Consider the following 14333-nt stretch of genomic DNA (forward strand, 5'->3'; position numbering starts at 1 on the left):
GGTCTACTAATTAAAAGTAAATGTGAGGCTAATTTAACTTAAATATATTTGGGTGGCAGTTAAGGAGGAATTGCACACATTATGAACTTGAATACCGATTTCACCTATAAAAATAATTCTGAAAACAGCCAAGTACTGTAATACTCCGTTATATCACCCTTACTAGATGATAAAGTCCTGAAAACTGCTTCAGTGCACATACCCATTACTGTTAAAAACAAAGGAAAAATATTCACTGTAAACATTGAGCAAAATCTGTATTTTCATAAAAACCTGAAATGTATGTTAAAAATATAGAGATATATATGGAAATGGATATAGATATGCATACATACACACACAACACTTCTGCCAAACACTGGAGCTGGATTTTTCGTTTGTTTTTTAAAAGTATTTTCCTAAATAAGCTTGGAACTACATTTCTGTGATGGTTTGACCCCAGCTTGTAGCAAAGCACCACGCAGCCGCTTGCTAATTCCCCTCCCTAGTGGGAGAGGGGAAAGCGTAGGAAGAGCAAAAGCAAGAACAATCATAGGTCAAGACAAAGATAGTATATTAAGCAAAGGAAAATCAAAGAAAAAAGAAAAACAAGCAATGCAAAGGCAATCATTCATCACCTCCCACAAGCAGACTGATGCCCCCCTAGTCTCTGAGCCATGCCTACCTACCCAAAACCTTCCCAACCCCGTTTCTATTGCTGAGCATGGTGTTATATGGCATGGAAAATCCCTTCAGTCAGCCAGGGCCAGCTGTCCACGCTGCATCCTCTCCCAGGTTGTTGTGCACCCCCAAACTACTCACTAGGGGAGGACAGTGATAAACAGAGAAGGCCCTGAAGCTGCATAGCACTGCTGAACAACAGCTAAAACACTGAGGTGTCATCAACACTGTTTTGGTCACAAAACCAAACCCACCCAGGCTTCTATGGAGAAAGTGAGCTTCATTCCTGCCAGACCCTGTAGAGCCTAACCAGATCTGACTGCTTACCTGTGAGAACCAAAACTTACACTACACAACAACGCAGCCACGTTGCCAAGTCCTGCAGTCACAACAGAAAGATAGCAGCACACCAGTGGTGTTCAGGATGGCAACATACCATTGTCTCTGCAGGTGTTTATCGACTTCTCTTTCCTATAGTCAAAGTTTTTGGCCTATATTTTTTTCTGTAATTTTCCAGAAAACATTCATTTAACTTCATTGTTATTATGATACCCGAAGGAAGACATCTGCTTTCATTTTGTCTTCTTCCTCATTATAGAAACCTGTGCCTATATGTAATGTCAGGAAGTGGTTTTTTGTGGACCTTATGCTGCCTACTGTGCAATGCATAGACCAAGGAAGAATTCCGGGCGGAGGGGGGGTGCGGGGGACGGAGGCTGACTGTATTTCATATGAATACACAAACTTGAAGAATTTAAAACATTCGACAAAAACTGAAGGAAATATTTTTGTACTGGAATTTCTACAGGAATCAACACAGTGTACAAAGATTTACCTTGCAAAAGGAAATTACAGATAATCAGAAACTGCAAATATTTCCTGATAACATGTGAATTTATTAATCAGCACATGCACTAAAACATAACTGTTTACTACTAAGCAGCAAGTATTTAATTCTACAATAATTTTCTAATAAGGAACACACTTATGTACAATAAAACCATCTGAGATCAATACTGCGTAGGAAATATTGGTGGTAATTTGTGCCACCTATGTCTAGTGACCAAGGATCCCATTTGACCCTGTTTGGACATGATGTCAGTGCCCGTCTTGTAAGTTTAGAACACAACACATCATACATGTCACTTTTCAAAATGCAGATATATTTTCCTTGTTAAAATAAATTGTTCTCTTTACCCAAAAAGTGTATTAGTTATTTGGACTTTTCTTTGAAAACTAATTAGTTTTCAATTCTCAGTGTTAAAATTCACACTAGTCACATAAAGGTTTGCCAGTGTCTGGGAAATTCCTAACTTAAGTTCCCCTACTCAGTTTTGCAAAAAATTCCTGTAGAAAGCACGTGACTTACTAATACCAACCTGATGAACAGACTATTCTGGAGTGTTACCTGACAGAGGTAAGGTAAATTTTGAGGGAGGAATAGAAGAGCACATTAGACATCCAGCAGAATTTCATTTTAGCCATTGAAACAGAGTTATCCGTGTTGGCCTCCACTAATATTTTAACATTAGCATTTCAGTTTACCTCTATCAGTGCTACCCACTTGTCACCAAAAGGCCTCATGAAAAATTCCAACACAACTGGTTCTTTTTCTTAATTTTTAAAGGTTAAGGGTTATAGTTAAAACACACAAAGACTATTGTGAAAGTAAATATAGGGCTTTTGAAAAATTTGGAGTTGACTGGAAAAATAATATGTAGCTAAAGCACAGTTATCTGAATTACTCTCATCTCCAAGGATAACATAGCTCCAAAGGATTAAAACATATACTGCAAATTTCTAAACATCTACAAACTTCTTACCTGATCGGTTTGGTCCCATTCTCCTTGTTGTCTGAGAGATGGAATAGACCAGATTGTCAGTTTTCCTGAGAAATGAATGGCTGCCAGAAGAGCTCCATCAGGAGAAAGATTCATCTTGAAAACGCCATCCTGCCAAACATTATGTGAGTGAAGTAAAAAAAAATAAAAACCCAAACAAACAAAATCCCCATACACATCAAAGCACAACAAAGAGACCTCCCCAAAAAGGCCAAATTATATTTTTTCTATTTTAGGAAAAAAAAATTATACAGTCTTCCATCCACAAAATTTAACATGTTTTAAATTAAAAAAAAAAAGGCAAACAAAAAAACAACCTAACAGTCAGAATAAAGGTAAAATAGCAATTGCAGCATGGAAGAGTAAAGCAGCCTGTATACAGAACATTACGATAACACAAATCATTAGGAATGTCAGCTTCTGTATCATTGTTATACATCAAATATAATCTGAAAGTGTGGCAATCCTAGAAGGCCACAGGCAGGGATGGAGAGCTACTTGGAGGGAAAACTGCAGGTTGTTCTCAAATCATCTGTTCGGAGAAAACATTTGGCAACCACAGTTTTTCTACTGTCCTGCCTCTTAGGTCCACTCAAGGAAGACTGTTACCCAAACACAGCTTAGTGCAGGCCCATCCTCCCTTGGAGAAAACTTTTGGGTGACCATTATTATAATTAAAGGGAAAAAAAAAAAAAAAAAAAAAAGAGAGGGGGTGGGGGAGTGGGATACAAGAAATACATAGATGAAGAGATCTTGGGAGGAGCACATTTTTCATTTCAGGACACTGAACCTGAACTTAAGAATCTCTTGGGTAACAATAGACTAAGCAACAATATAGCAAACATCAAATTAAGCCCATACAGATGAAATAATTCAACATCTGTAAGTAAACTTCATCAAGGCTAGAAAAATTCTCCTGGATTAAATTTTCCTTCAGCTCTGGATATCTTAGGAGGCAAAATGTACTTCAAACAAAATATTTCCTTATGGATCCATGAACTCCCACACAATTACAAATGGATCTATACCCTATTTCCATGAGACAAAAGCCTTTAAATATATACCCAAATTCTGAAGTCAAACTTAGTGCCACTGGCAATGCATAAAAAGTTCTGAAAATACTATTTATGTTTATACCTCTCGTTCCCAACACAACTTCCATGTTTTCAGAAAGTTCATTAGGTTCTCAAGAGTCTAGTCTTCACTGAAAGACAGGAGGTACATTCCCAAAATTTCTACTTTTTATAAAATCCCATTTTATTAGTGCAGTTCACTTTTAAAGACTTCCTAATAAAGACTCATGCTACAACGGTGTTAAAACTGTCCAAGTCTGCAGATAATCAATTTTTAAGGCAGCACCTCCCCTCTTGGAAAACACCCCAACATAAACGAAGCACGGAAAAGTTACTAGACATCCACACAATTAAGAAGTTTTAATGGAGTTTCTACAGCTCATTAGTGGTAGGTATCATTTGAAGATAACACTATTCTTTTAGTATTTGTGTATTCATTTGGGTTTATTATTTTATTTCTTAGGCTGTTTTAAGTTCCAGCTATGCCACAGAAACAACAATTGTCAAGTAATTTGCTCACTGTTGTACAGTGGTTTGCAGCTATTGAAAGCACTGCTTAAATCCAAGCTTAAAATGTGTTTTTAATAAAAAAGGAGAGCATTATTAAGGTTCATTTTTTAAACTAATTAAATTTTTCTAATATAAACAATTTTTAAGTATTCTCTGATTATATTCTTAAGCAGCTAGAATACTGCAATCTGTACTATATTTTGCCAAGGAATAGTACATGCCTACTAATGGCAAATGAACAAGACTGTTAAAGGACTTAGAAATGTATAGCAAAAACATATAACCCATTAAGATAAATGGTCAGTGGTACACATCACAGATTTTAACAAGGGTTAAACATTTACTCAGTAATAATTCTGTGGCAGTTAAATTTAGATGTTGAGTGGCCATTAACACATTCACATTTACTACTCGAGCACTGTTATCTACAGAGGTTAATCAGTCCTTTGGCAAAGCAGACAATGCTGCCTCAGTAAACAGCCTGTCAACTTCAGGGAACTGCAGAAAAAGACACTGAAAACCTCAGCTGGCACCTCACATTTTATAAGTATCATTTAAGTTAGCAACGCTAAGAATCGCATCCCAGTACAGCTAGATCCAATACGCAAGTCATCTAGCTCCTGTGTCTGTCATACCTTAACACCACTGCCAATTTCACACTAAGAATATGAACTATTCCTCACATATTTAATCTCTGAAAATGGATTAAAACATTCAAGGATGAACAAAAAACTCTGCTTTTCTTTGTAAATTTAATACTGGCAAAGTGCAATGAAGCTAAAGTTTAGTACAGCTACACTCAGTACTAGCCTTCCAGTACAGAATCACAGAATGGTGGGAGTTGGAAGGGACCTCTGGAGATCATCTTGCCCAACCCCACTGCTTGAGCAGGGACACCCAGAGCAGGGGCACAGGAATGCGTCCAGGAAGGTTTTGAATGTCTCCAGGGAAGGAGACTCCACAGCCCCCCTGGGTAGCCTGTGCCACTGCTCTGGCACCCTCACAGGAAAGAAGTTTTTCCTCATATTGAGGTGGAACTTCTTGTGTTCCAACTTGTGCCCATTGACCCTTTTCCTGTCACTGGCTATTGAAAAGAGCCTAGTCCCATCGTCCTGACACCCACCCTTTAGATATTTATAGGTATTGATGAAATCCCCCCTCAGTCTTCTCTTCTCCAGGCTAAACAAACCCAATTCTCTCAGCCTTTCCTCATACAGGAGATGCTCCAGTCCCCTGAGCATCTTGGTAGCTCTCCACGGGACTTGCTCAAGCAGTTCCACGTCCCTCTTAAACTGGAGAGCCTCAAAACTGGACACAGTACTCCAAATGTGGCCTCACTAGGGCAGAGTAGAGGGCAAGGATAACCTCTCTTGAACTGCTGGCCACACTCCTTGTAATGCACCCCAGAATACTGTTGGCCTTCTTGGCCCAAAGGGCACGTTGCTGGCTCATGGTCACCTTGCTGTCCACCAACACCCCCAGGTCCTTCTCAGCAGAGTCACTTTCCAGTAGGTCAGCCCCCAGCCTGTACTGGTGCATGGGGTTGTTCCTTCCCAGGTGCAGGACCTGGCACTTGCTCTTGTTGAATTTCATGAGGTTCCCCTGGGCCCAGCTCTCCAGCCTCTCCAGGTCTCGCTGGATGGCAGCACAGCCTTCCAGTGTATCAGCCACTCCTCCCAGCTTGGTGTCATCACCAAACTTGCTGAGGTTACACTCTGTCCCATCATCCAGGTCGTTGATGACTATGTTGAACAGGGCTGGACCCAGCACAGACCCCTGGGGAACACCACTAGTGACAGGCCTCCATCCAGACTCTGCTCCATTGATCACTACCCTCTGAGTTCTGTTGTTGAGCCAGTTCTCTGTCCACCTCACTGTCCACTCATCCAACCCACACTTCCTTAGCTTGCCTGTGAGGATGCTATAGGAGACATTGTCGAATACCTTACTGAAGTCAAGATAGACAACATCCACAGCTCTCCCTTCATCGACCCAGCCAGTCATGCCATCATAGAAGGCTATCAGGTTGGTCAAGCATGATCTTCCCTTGGTATATCCATGTTGACTACTTCTGAAAACCTTCTTGTCCTCTACATGTCTGGAGATGACCTCCAGGATGAACTGCTCCATCACCTTTCTGGTGGTGGAGGTAAGGCTGACTGGCATGTAGTTTCCTGGGTCCTCCTTCTTGCCCTTTTTGAAGATTGGGGTGACATTTGCTTTCCTCCAGTCCTCAGGCACCTCTCCTGTCCTCCGCTACCTTTCAAAGATGATGGATAGTGGCTCAGCAAGAACATCCACCAGCTCCCTTAGCACTCGTAGGTGCATCCCATTGGGGCCCATGGATTTGTGAGGATCCAGTTTGCATAGATGATCTCTGATCCAATTCTCCTCAACTGATGCCAAGTCGTCTTTTCTCCAGATTTGTCCTCTCACCTCTGGGGGCTGAGATGCCTGAGGGCCAGCCTTAGCAGTAAAGACCAAGGCAAAGATGGCATTGAGTTACTCTGCCTTCTCGGCATCCTGTGTCGCCAGGGCCATTACTTGTTCAGCAGTGGGCCCACTGTATCCCCAATCTTCCTTTTACTGCTGACGTATTTAAAGAAGCCCTTCTTGTTATCTTTGACATGCATTGCCAGATTTAATTCCAAGTGGGCCTTGGACTTCCCCATCACATCTCTGCACACCCTGGCAACATTCCTATATTCCTCCCAAGTGGCCAGTCCCTTTTTCCACATACTGTGAACCTCCCTCTTCCATTTGAGTTTCTCTAGAAGCTCTTTGATCATCCATGTGGGTGTCCAGACTCCACTGCCTGACTTCTTCATCCTGGGGGTGCACCGATCTTGAGCTCACAGGAAGTGGTCCTTGAATACTGTCCAGCTCTCTTGGACCCCTCTGCCTTCCAGAGCCCTAACCCACAGGATTCTTCCTGCTGGTCTTTGAAGAGGTCAAAGTTGGCCCTCTTGAAGTCCAAGGTTGTAACCGGACTCATAGCCCTGCTTCTACCTCACAGTATCCTAAACTCAACCATCTCATGGTCACTGCAGCCAAGGCTACCCCCAGCTCTCACATCCTCAACCAGCCCTTCCTACTTTGTTAGGATAAGGTCAAGCAGCACATCTCGCCTTGTTGGCTCCTCCACCACTCGCATCAAAAAGTTGTCCTCAATGCTCTGCAGGAACCTTCTGGATTGTGCATGGCTTGCCATGTTGCTTTTCCAGAGAATATCAGGGTGGTTGAAGTCCCCCAGAAGGACCAGGACCTGCAATTGAAAGATTACTTCCAGATGTCTGTAGAAGGCTTCATCAACTTCCTCTTCTTGATCAGGTGACCTGTAGTAAACACCCACAACAGTGTCACCCATATTTGGCTGCCCCTTAATTTTTATCCACAAGCTCTCAACTTGTTCTCCTACTCCAAGGCACAGCTCAATGCATTCCAGTTGCTCCCTCACATAAACAGCAACTCCCCCACCTCACCTTGCTGGTCTGTCTTTCCTGAAAAGCCTGTAAGCCATCCATAACCACATTCCAGTCATGTGAGCTATCCCACCAAGCCTCTGATTGCAATGAGACCATGGCCCTGTGACCGCACACAGACCTCTGGTTCCTCCTGTTTATCCCCCATGCTGCGTGTGTTGGTGTACAGGCATTTCAGAAAGGTGCTTGAGCACACAGGTTTCCCAGAGGGGTGTACAAGGACCTGCTACAGCTATGCAAACCCTTGAGGTGGTTGGTCTCCTGGTTGCCATCACATGAGGCCTCTAGAGCACCTTTATCACTGCACAGGTTGTCCTGTCTTATTGCCCTGTTGTGTGTGATGGCATTAGCATTGCCAGTTTGTGTCCCTCCCCCCAAATTCCTCAGTTTAAAGCCAAAAAGTTTACTGCAGCCTTCCCTTTTATAATTTCAGTGAAGGAAACAAAATCTCTCCCCATTCCACCTTTGACAGAGATTCAAAAAAATTTGTTTTCCCTCCTTCCAGTCAAGCATGCAACTTCTTTTAACCAGTCACCTAAACATCCCAAAAACATATTAAGTGATTTCCAAAGTCCATATAACTTCCGATCAGCCGTTTTTCCTTTCAGGAGGACACAGTGAGGATGGTAGACAGATTCTTTCCTATTCTTTCCTTGTAAAGCAAAAGAAGGGAAAACAAAAATTTTTTACAAGGAGGGAAAGCGGAATAAAAAAAGGAATCAAACAAGGCTACACGCAACCAGTAAACGCGACACAGGAGAAGGTAGTGCAGTCCTGCATGGGTAGCTCCTCAGGCATGTAGAAGAAAGCCATGAGCACTGTGTACAAAGCCTTAGCAATATAGAAAGCACACTCCTACACCTCAGCATGACACTCAAGATTGAACATTCGCTCATTCTTGGGAGAGGAGAATACAAGACCTATACCCACCATTTTTAAAAAACAACTTGATTCTGACCAGCAGTCTCATTAGGTTCACATGCGTCCTGGTAGTAGTTTGACCCACAATAAACCTTTGAAGCTACTTAGCAAAACATTTCCATAGTCTCTCATAACAGACTGTAAAAATTAAGTCTTTGTGTCTGCCCTATTTAAGCAATGAATGATTAGTTTGAATCCACTCATTTTTTCTTCTCCACAGTGTATGCAAGTTTTGGGCTGTAAGGTGATGTTTTCTAGTGGGAGTGGGGTAGTGAAGGAGGCTGGGTCTTGGAGTTCCTCTTATTCCTCTCTCAGGTGTATACTTGAGAAACATCGTCACAATCTACTCCCTTCTTGTAGAATATATAACACACCTAACATGCTATGATCATTGCATTCATTAACAAATAAGCTAGGTGGCTTTTCACATGTTCCTTTTTGAATACAAGTTTACATTTAATATTGAACTCTATGTCTCTAGACCTGTTCCTGTCAGTATGCTGAAAACCCAAGATTCAAGCTTCAGCATATGAACTAATTGGATTTTTAAGAAAGCCAAATAAATGGCAAGGTACTCTATTTAATGCTGAAAGCTTATTATTTTTGATAAGTTTTATAGAAATGTTAGTTCTTAAGTTGCATAAATTAAAAACTACTTTCAGTCAAATTCTCAGGCAGTCATTAATGGACAATTATATTAGCAAAACACATTTGAGGTAGACCTAGACCTTAATACCTGTTCTGTTCCCCGCCTGCTGTAAAGTCTTATATTCATAATCCTTAATAATCCTCTTCTCTGTGCCTGCAAGAATAGAAGCATACCATACAATGAAAGACAGTCACCAAAAACTAAGTCATACCTAAAGTACTAAAACAACTCTGCAGGATTCTTTAAACTTCCCTAAGACTGCCTATTTTAAAATAATACAAGGATAATAAGACACAGTTTGTATAATTTTGCCCATTTTGTTAGGTACGTACCATGCCACAGAAAAGCACTACCCATTTGCAATGAAATTAACAGTTCACTTTTAATACGAAGCAATACCTATATAAAAGTAAACATTGGAATTTATCCTAGTATACTGTAAATCGATTTCAGCATATCCACATGGTAGTTGTTACCAAATCAAACATTAACTTGTTCTAGAAACAAAAGAAATCAAGAATTCAGACTTAAACTGAAACACTTCTCAGGTGTGTTGCCTTTTGTTATGAAGTAATAGAAAGACAAAAATAACTGGAATTTTTCCACAAAGACAAGTAACATATCTCAGTATACAATTAAGGAGTTTTTATACTTCCATACAACCTTTTTTGTTGTTGCTTCTCATCAGTTTGGGGTTTTGGTTTGGTTTTTTTGTTATTTGTTAGGGGGTTGTTTTCTTGTTGTTTTGTTTTTGGTTTGGGTTTGCTTGTGATTTTTATTTTGGGGGGGTTTTTTGTGTTTTCGTTTTGGGAGTTTTTTTGGTGGTTTTTGTTTGTTTTTAAGCCACAAGTGCTAATCAAAAACTTAAGTTCAAATCATACTACAGAAAACAAAAATCAGACAGAAGCCAGGGGGGCAGCAGGGAAATAACTTATTAGAAGGTCACAGCGTAGCTTACAAAATAGCAAAACATTGCATTAAATTCTTCTTTCAAAAAGCGATTCATATTGAACTTCCAAGTTCGATCATTCTACCAGCGACAATATTCACCCAATAAAATGAGGAAACATACTTACTGTTCTAATGTCATCTTCGTAACTAGTGACCTGTTTATAATGGGGAGAGCCTGACAGAACTCTCCAAGCAGATATCCCACAACTAGTTGCTTTAGATACTCCATCTTCATCTGTTTCACAGCCTCCTACAAGTAGAAGTCTGTAGAATATATAAAGGCATATTATGGTTTCATATGCTGCCACATAAACGTTTAAGTGTCTTAAGTCAGTACTATAGCAGTTTGCTTGCAGTAACAAAAAGATTAAGATAACTAACAGCCCCAATAAGCTTTAAACTTGAGTGTTTATTCAGAGACAAAAAGACTTAAATATTACATGACTAACAGTTATTTGTGGCATTTATCCATATCCATTCTCATCTGTAGATTTCCAAATAAGGCATAATTCCAACATTTAAAAGAAAATATCTGGCTATCGTTTCAGTTTCTCCCATACCCTCAAAGAACGATAACAATTTCATAACCTTTAGCATACAAAAAGTTCTGGTCATTCTGTTTAAGTGTTAGGTTACCATTTATTCAGATGTGGTACAAAAGCTACTTCACTTTTACTGAGGAACGGAATGCGTCAAGGTTTTTCAATTTTGTTTTCTAAAGCCGCTCTATAAATGTGCATGCAATAATTTTGTTACAGTAGATGACATTTTAAAAGCTTTGAGGGAATTCTTACATTCTAGTGGTAATCAGCAATAAGTGTATCAAAATGTTTTCCTTGAAGCCCCTTCACCTTTTAACAATTAGCCATTTCACCAATTAACAAGCAGTTTTATATTTAACTGATGATTACTTTGATGAAAACTTTGAGAATACATTTGTTTAGAAGCATCATTTTAGTGAACAACCCATCAAAAAGTTAAGTTTCTGCAAAAAAGGCACAGATGGGAAGAGCCAGAAGTTCAGCCCTCATCAATTTTCAAAGCCTGCATTACTCTTGAAATGCTCTACCACCTAGTGGCTGATGCTCATATAGCACACTCAGCTGTGATCTGAGTGCATTTCAAAGCATTTCCTGCTAGAGTCAACTGAAAGGAACAAAGAAAAAAAGAGAAAAAAATTCCTTCCACTTTTAATCCTCTTTAAGAGGTCAGTAAAACTCATTTAACATTCCCAGGTCTCACGCTATGCACAAACGTACAGCAAGATGACTTCTACCATAGATGCTTACAGTCTGTCGAGGCTCTTAAGAGTTTCAGTTATTTTATGGTATACAGAGTTACCTAAGACAGCAAAGCAGAAATCATTTTCACCATTTGCCACAACAGCAATAGGAGCCCCTCAGTCCACCATCATAATTAACAGGAAAATGTGTAATTTTTCATTGTTCTTATGATCAGAAAGTGAAGCAGAGCACAGCTAAGAGGAATTACCTGTCCCTTAAGGAAGGGCTGTTTAACTTTAGAATATGTAAAGTTTCTGACTGAGAATCCATGACACAGTGGTTTCTTGCTATAGTATACCAAAAAGAAACCATGTTATCATTTAAGGAGCAAGCAAATTCTTATCAGAGTCAAGGAAATTTAGCATGAGTAGCACAGATCATATTTCAGACTCCTTAAAACCGGTAATCTGAATAGCGTGTGGAAGCAAATATATTTCTTGAGTGATTAGCATACTTTTCTGGTAGCAATAAAATTCACCTATCATCGCTTTCCCATAGATACTTAGCAAAGCAATTGGGTTATGAAGATGACAAAAATTAGCAAAGGATGATATTAGACAATCTGCAAGAGAATTCCAACAGACCAACAAGAGAGGACTGTACTCCAGCATGATCTAGATCATGGAAGAAGCTTTACCATAAATACTACTTTTTAAACAGAGAATACAACTGCTGCTCAGCAAGCACAGCAATCCCAGTGTTAAAATACCAAAAGAACTCCCACGGTGCACACCTCTTTTCTGAACAAGCTCGTAATACAAGACTACATTAAGCCTTTTATGGGACAAACTTTACATCTTAAATGAACCTGAGTTGAACAGTGAACATGAAATCAAATCCTAAAACTCGGCAAAATGTTGGCAAGGTCAATTGTTACGCATAGTGATGAATTTCCTAACTTTTTCTAGCACAGAAAGCAAGTTTCACATGTGTCTCATTCGCAGCCTGACCATGAGGAAGCTTAAAAAAAAAATTTAAAAAAAAAAAAATCAATAAACAAGAACTTAATTAAATCAGTACAACACAGCTAGCATTTCCTAATAACCAAGAGACAGCAGGCATAAGCTTGCGGAAGATTAGTTTATCTATAGTCTTGTCCATCCATAGGCACCTGAATTCTTCTATAAGCTCCAGCTTCCATTGCAACATGCCACTGAATTAAAAGTTCCAACAGCAGCAGCGACTAGAACTCAATTACAATTGACCACACCGTGCCAGAGGTGACTGAGAGACAAATAGTAGCACAAAGACCAGGAGAAGAATTGTCAATAATAGTGACAGCAGTAGCTCCAAAACTGCCTGAACAAGCTCTCAAAAACTCCATCAAGATAAATCTTTTCAAAGAAATTTTGGAAAAACTGTCACAAACAGCGTAACATATTTATAATTCAGAAGTATCTTTTAGGATAAATGAAACTCAATGACAGCTGGAATGAAGATGTCATATCAGTTTAGATGCACACAAAACACACAACCTCAAGACAAAAAGCCTTCTCCCCGGACTGCAGGGAAATTCATCATGGTAGCACATTCTTAAAATGTTAAAAAGCTTTTCAGAGAGCAAAATGCAACAGCAGGGACAGAAATTATTAAGATGAATAACACAACTAGCATCAAAAGAAAGTTAAAGATACTCCTGAGAACCTCAGCAACGATCTGGCCTTGTTTACCTATTGTTTTTTCAGGACTAGACAGGATATGACTCCAGACTAACAAGTTGACAGGCAGACTGGGAACACCAACAGGAGAGGTTTTTGTCCTGTTTACTAATTTTTTTTTTAAGTTAGTCTCAGACTGAATAAGACGATACCATGCCAACACTTCTTTTTTTTTTCGTCCCAGGATCATGAAAAACTACTTTTCCTGGCCAAATATTTGGGTTCTTAAATCACACCGTATCGGCTGTAGATTTATGTCACTCTGGATGGGTCGCAAAGCAATGTTAATATCTGACACTTAATAGTAACTCCCTAAAAGGGAAAGTTTTGTCTATCATGCCATTATGGACATCAAGATCAATGCAACGTACTTCAGTACTTGATGTTAAAGTCTTAACTAATTCTTATTCTTGCATGTGTTTTCTTCACAGAGCACAGCTAGCATGCAGAAGTTTCTGGGCTCCATTTCTAGATCCTCTTAATCTTCTGCATACTTCTGGGATCATCAAAGGACTCCTGGGAAACCTCTGAGGAACATAACTTCATGATACCTGCCATTGCCAGCCAGAGTAGCTAGCAAGCTCTAGAAGCTTTTTAACAAGGTCTGCCAGCTGTTTCTGATCAAAAGGTGCTTTGAGCTTTTGTTCCAGCTGACTCCTAATGACCAAGGGTCAGGAACCTTTTCAACAAGTCCTACAAAAAGGCCTGTGTAAGTGCCAGGCCTAGAGCACAGCCAATAGATGCAGCATTTTGCAGAAAACCATGGCCAGAAACTCTCTCTGTGCATGTTCTCACCAATTGTCATCAGGTGCTGCCAGGCTCAGTCCCCAGAACCCACTGGAGCAGCTACGCCAGAACATCATAGGCCTTGACTCAGACTACGCTCCTGAGGGAAGATAGAGATGTGCATGTCTTGGACTGCAAGGACATGGCTCCAAGCAACCTGCTCTACTTGACCCTGCTGTGAAGGGGAACAGATTAGATGATCTCCAGAGGTTCCTCCAGTCTCAAAAACGTGGCTGCCCTTGCAGTACCCTCAACTGTACTCTATTTCAAAGGTTTCTACAAAGTTGGGCTGAAGATAGCTAGCATAACACTAGTCTCAAGAACAGCAAGTACAGTTGAGACGTCCAAGAAAAACTTGAGGCTTCTACCAATTCTTCATTCATCACTTCTGGTACAACAAGCAAATTCCAACTGAATCTAAAACCCTTCATCTCCTACAGCCATCACGCATTTTAGGCTCTAATATCAAACATTTTCTGTAGCGATTGCAGATAACCCTGAAGAAAGAGATTCAGCTCC

General features: G+C 40.1%; 1 protein-coding gene across 1 annotated transcript in view; it reads right to left on the minus strand.

Moving 5' to 3' along the window:
- The window catches only part of NBAS (NBAS subunit of NRZ tethering complex), a 187540-nt gene that overhangs the window by 158307 nt on the left and 14900 nt on the right, over nt 1-14333 (minus strand). Inside the window, exons 10-12 of the mRNA XM_064448069.1 lie at nt 10213-10351; nt 9224-9289; nt 2484-2612 (exon numbers count right to left, since the gene is read on the minus strand). Of these exons, the coding sequence (XP_064304139.1) occupies nt 2484-2612; nt 9224-9289; nt 10213-10351 (334 nt within the window). The remainder of the gene's footprint in view (nt 1-2483; nt 2613-9223; nt 9290-10212; nt 10352-14333) is intronic.

Source organism: Phalacrocorax carbo, chromosome 3 (genome assembly GCF_963921805.1).
Source record: "Phalacrocorax carbo chromosome 3, bPhaCar2.1, whole genome shotgun sequence".
In the NCBI taxonomy this organism is placed as follows: Eukaryota; Metazoa; Chordata; class Aves; order Suliformes; family Phalacrocoracidae; genus Phalacrocorax; species Phalacrocorax carbo.